The sequence below is a fragment of the Arachis stenosperma genome, chromosome 3, assembly GCF_014773155.1.
Source record: "Arachis stenosperma cultivar V10309 chromosome 3, arast.V10309.gnm1.PFL2, whole genome shotgun sequence".
In the NCBI taxonomy this organism is placed as follows: Eukaryota; Viridiplantae; Streptophyta; class Magnoliopsida; order Fabales; family Fabaceae; genus Arachis; species Arachis stenosperma.
The window spans coordinates 22,730,871-22,734,875 of NC_080379.1; the positions used below are offsets into that span (position 1 = coordinate 22,730,871).

Below are 4,005 nucleotides of genomic sequence, written 5' to 3' on the forward strand. Positions count from 1 at the left end.
CTGGTTTTGATAGTGATAGCGATGACGATACAGAGTTTGTCCCATAAACTCAACTATCGTCTTTTACTTCCTCATGGCATATATTGCCACCACCGTTATCACTTCCTACTTGAGCCCAAGTTCCAAGTCATTATTCGACATTGGACCTAGATAGCATGCAAGTGGAGATGATGCCTCTTGGTCTGGGAGTACTAACGACTATAACACAAATGGGAGCATGGAGCTAAGAGTTTGCCATAGATTCTATAGTAGAGAGTTTGTTCACCTTACCATAAAAAACTACAACATTCATTGGAGTGTAGAGTATCAAATGGTCGAATCTGATAATCTAAAGTATCATTATCGGTGCAGATATTATGTTGTAGGCTATTAGTGGAGCATTAGGTTGCATATCGACAGAATCTTGATTATTAGGAGGTTCATAAATATGGGTTATGCACAAATGCTTGACACCAACAATATCCCAAGATCAGTTAAATCTCGATAGCAACTTGATCTACAAAATTATTTTTTCTATAATAGAAGGTAAATAAACTTTTGCATATGTTTTTAGAAAAATTAGTTACAAGTTTATCATGTTATTGTTGTAAAATTCTAAAAATGGTTGACATATTAATCAATTTAAGTAATTCTTTCATTCTGATTAGAGTATTACAAGGGACAACGGAGCAGAGCTACAGGTTTAAGCCGTCGTAAAGGAAGATTGGTAGTAAAGGAAAAAGCAATTACTCAAATTCATGTTGGGAAGAGCCGTACGACTAGCATCCGAGGTTTCTAAATGTGATTGAGCAATGTTTGTCTTCTATGGTTCATGATCAAGTTTGTGCCACATTATGAAGGCATTCTTCGAGACTTTGGTCCTATACAGATTTGATAAGGTATTTTGGACATTTTCTCCCTATATTAAAGCCTTCAAGTATTGCAAATCTCTAGTATCTCTTGATGACACATATTTGTATGAGCAATACGGAGTGGTTCTATTAATGGTCACTACACAAGACGAAAACTCAAAACATTATTCTCATTGTTTTTGTATTGGTTGAGTTGGAGTCAACAAAGTCTTGGTCATTCTTTATAAGGAATTTAGGACATCGTGTGACTCCTCAACAAGGTATTCTTGTCATATCTGTTATAGTTGGATCTATACACGCCACAATGAAAGAGGAGGGTAGTGAATGATATCTTTTAGGGACGTACCATTCTTATCGTATCCGTCATATGTCAACTAATTTCATGAGTCGATTCAAGTGTGAAGAAGGAAAACGAGCCCTAATCAATGCATTATTTTCCTCAAACCAGGAGCAATACTTGGCTTACATAAGAGTAGGAGTGTTCGCGGTGCGGTTTGGATCGGTTTTGAGTCAAAAACTCATCTGATCCGAACACTAATTTTACTTGCAGTGCGGTTTAAATTGGATAATTTTTTTAAAAAAATCTGATCCAATCCGACCCAATTTCAAGCGGTTTGGATTGGATTAGATTTACAGTTTTGTAAATAAAAAAAATTAAATACATATAACAAGTCTCAACATCAACTTTTAAATAATCAATAATGACATAACAAGTCTCAACAATATCTTAAAAAACCAATGATAACATAACAATAGAAATAAAATTATAGGTTAGTTAAATAAATAATATTTTAAACATAAAATATTTATTAAATAATAATAATACATGAATAATATAAAAATGTATAACAAATTGAATATGTTATAAGTATAATTGTAAATATAATAAAAAATAATAATATTATAACACATTGTGCGATTTGGATTAGATTGGATCGGTTATGAAAAGTAGATCCAAAATTCGATTCGATCCAGCGGTTTGTAAAAAGTAGAATCCAATCAAATCCAAATAAATATGATTTTAATCAATTTTTTATTTGAATTAGATTGAAAGAACAATTTAATTTAAATTGGTTTGGATTTGAACATCTTACATACACTATGTTTGTTTGAAGAGAAAATAGAAGGAAAAAAAGGGAGGAAAAAAAGAGGAAAGAAAATGATATTTTTTATTATTTGGTTGTGAAGAAAAATTGTAGAGGAAAGAAAAAGGGTGGAAAAAAATTGGTGGGATCCACCAATTTTTTTTCTCCAATATTGAAAAAAAAAAAAGAGAGGAAAAACTTATTTTCTCTCACAACTTTCAATATTACTCCTTCACTTTTTTTAATATATTTATAATACAAGAGTAAAGTTATCTTTTTATAACATTTCTTTCCTTTTTTTTTTTCTTTCATCCAAACATATTTAAAAAAAATAAAAATCCACTCAATTTCTTTTCTTTTTATTTCTTTTCTTTCTATTTCTTTTCTCAAATCAGAATTTGCAATGTGGGTAAATACATTTCGCAAAGAAGTATGGCTATGACATTGTAGTTCTGCGTTAAATTTAAAAGTCTTCCTAATTTATATATTTAAAAAAAATCAAACTTCAACAGTGTAAAATACAACTATGTCTCCAATAGCCCACAGCCTTCTCCAAAACCAGCAGCTTTGTGCCTTGGGTTTCCCCGAATCTCCGGCTATTTCCATAACATATAAGGAACCATCCCATTACTCTAATTCTCACTACATCACACCGTTCTTGAACAATAACAATCTTCACCATACAAACCACAACAATTAATCTCAAAACATGAGTTCTTCGATCAGAGCAAGAGCATGGAGCGTCGCAGCTAGTGTTGGAGTTGTGGAGGCCATGAAGGATCAATTAGGTATATGCAGGTGGAACTACGCATTCAGATCTGCACAACAGCACGTCAAGAATCGTGTTGGTTCTTTCTCTCAGACAATGAAACTCTCTTCTTCTTCTTCTTCCTCGGCTATGGTGGCCACCGCAAAGTTGAGAGAAGAAAAGGCGAAACAATCAGAGGAGTCTCTCAGGACAGTCATGTACTTAAGTTCTTGGGGTCCTAACTAAAGAACCTTCTAGATCTTCTTTCAATTTCATCGTTAGGGTTTACAATTTTGGACCCATATAAATATTCTATAGTATTGAACCGTTTTGGTTTGTCACAGATAGATATATTGATGTAAATTTTGATAAATGAAAACAGGATTAAGCATTTTCCACAATATTGTGTGTTAATGTGATGTGAACTCTGAAGGGTCAGTATTAGTGTTGCACACAAGGTGTTCGACTAAATGGCTCTATCTATTATTAGCAGTTAGAACAGTTTATTTCTCTTTTATACCACATCTGGATTCAATTCTGTTTGTTCATTCCATGACTTCTATTCCAAATAAAGCAGTCACACAAAATACACAACAAAAGATAAAGACTCTTAGATCTTGTATGTCTTGTTCAATCTTTTAATCTCAAACCACCAAGTTGTCATTAACACCCAGATTAGCAATTAGCAAGCCTTCCGGCTCCAGTTAATGTGAAGGTAAAATTTTTACTCAACTTCTAGTTGACAGACTTGGAACTTTAAAGAAAAAGAAGACCCAAAATTTCCAATCCCATTTTGTTTGTAATTCTTAATTACGGATACAGGTACAAGGTGATAGAGTGCCATAAAAGAATGGGTCGTATAAAGGACAGTTCATTTCCGGGAAGATGCATAGCGTTGGAATTTTCACCGATGCCAACGACAACAGCTGAAAAGATTATGGAGAAATTTATAAGAGATTTAATGGAATAGATGATAGAAAAAAGTAAACAAAAATATCTATCTCGCAAAATTATTTTATATTTTTTTAATTTTTTTTATAAAAACCATTAAGATATAATATTTTAAGATAATTATTATAATAAAAATATAAAAAATATTTTTTTATAATAATTTTTGTTTAAAAAGCGTGATTATTTATTTAATCACATTTTAAATAAAAATAATATTTTTATAACATATAAAAATTAAGTCTTACAATTTATTATTTAATAATCAAAATAAACTATCTTTACAATTATAAAATTTTCGTTAGAGTAATCACTAGGGGCGGGTAGGGGCGGGTTTTTGCTCTACCCGACCCCGCCCCGCTCAACAAAAACC

The 4,005-nt window shown here is 31.9% G+C and overlaps 1 protein-coding gene across 1 annotated transcript; it reads left to right on the top strand.

Moving 5' to 3' along the window:
* The first annotated feature begins 2,434 nt into the window (after positions 1 to 2,434).
* On the top strand, positions 2,435 to 3,085 carry LOC130967924 (uncharacterized). The gene has a single exon (XM_057892976.1). It carries the CDS (start codon positions 2,646 to 2,648, stop codon positions 2,928 to 2,930), a length of 285 nt encoding a protein of 94 aa, XP_057748959.1. The 5' UTR covers positions 2,435 to 2,645; the 3' UTR covers positions 2,931 to 3,085.
* The last annotated feature ends 920 nt before the right edge of the window (positions 3,086 to 4,005 follow it).

Excerpts from the sequence above, each read along its gene's own strand:
- LOC130967924 (XM_057892976.1), top strand. The coding sequence starts at position 2,646 with ATGAGTTCTTCGATCAGAGCAAGAGCATGGAGCGTCGCAGCTAGTGTT.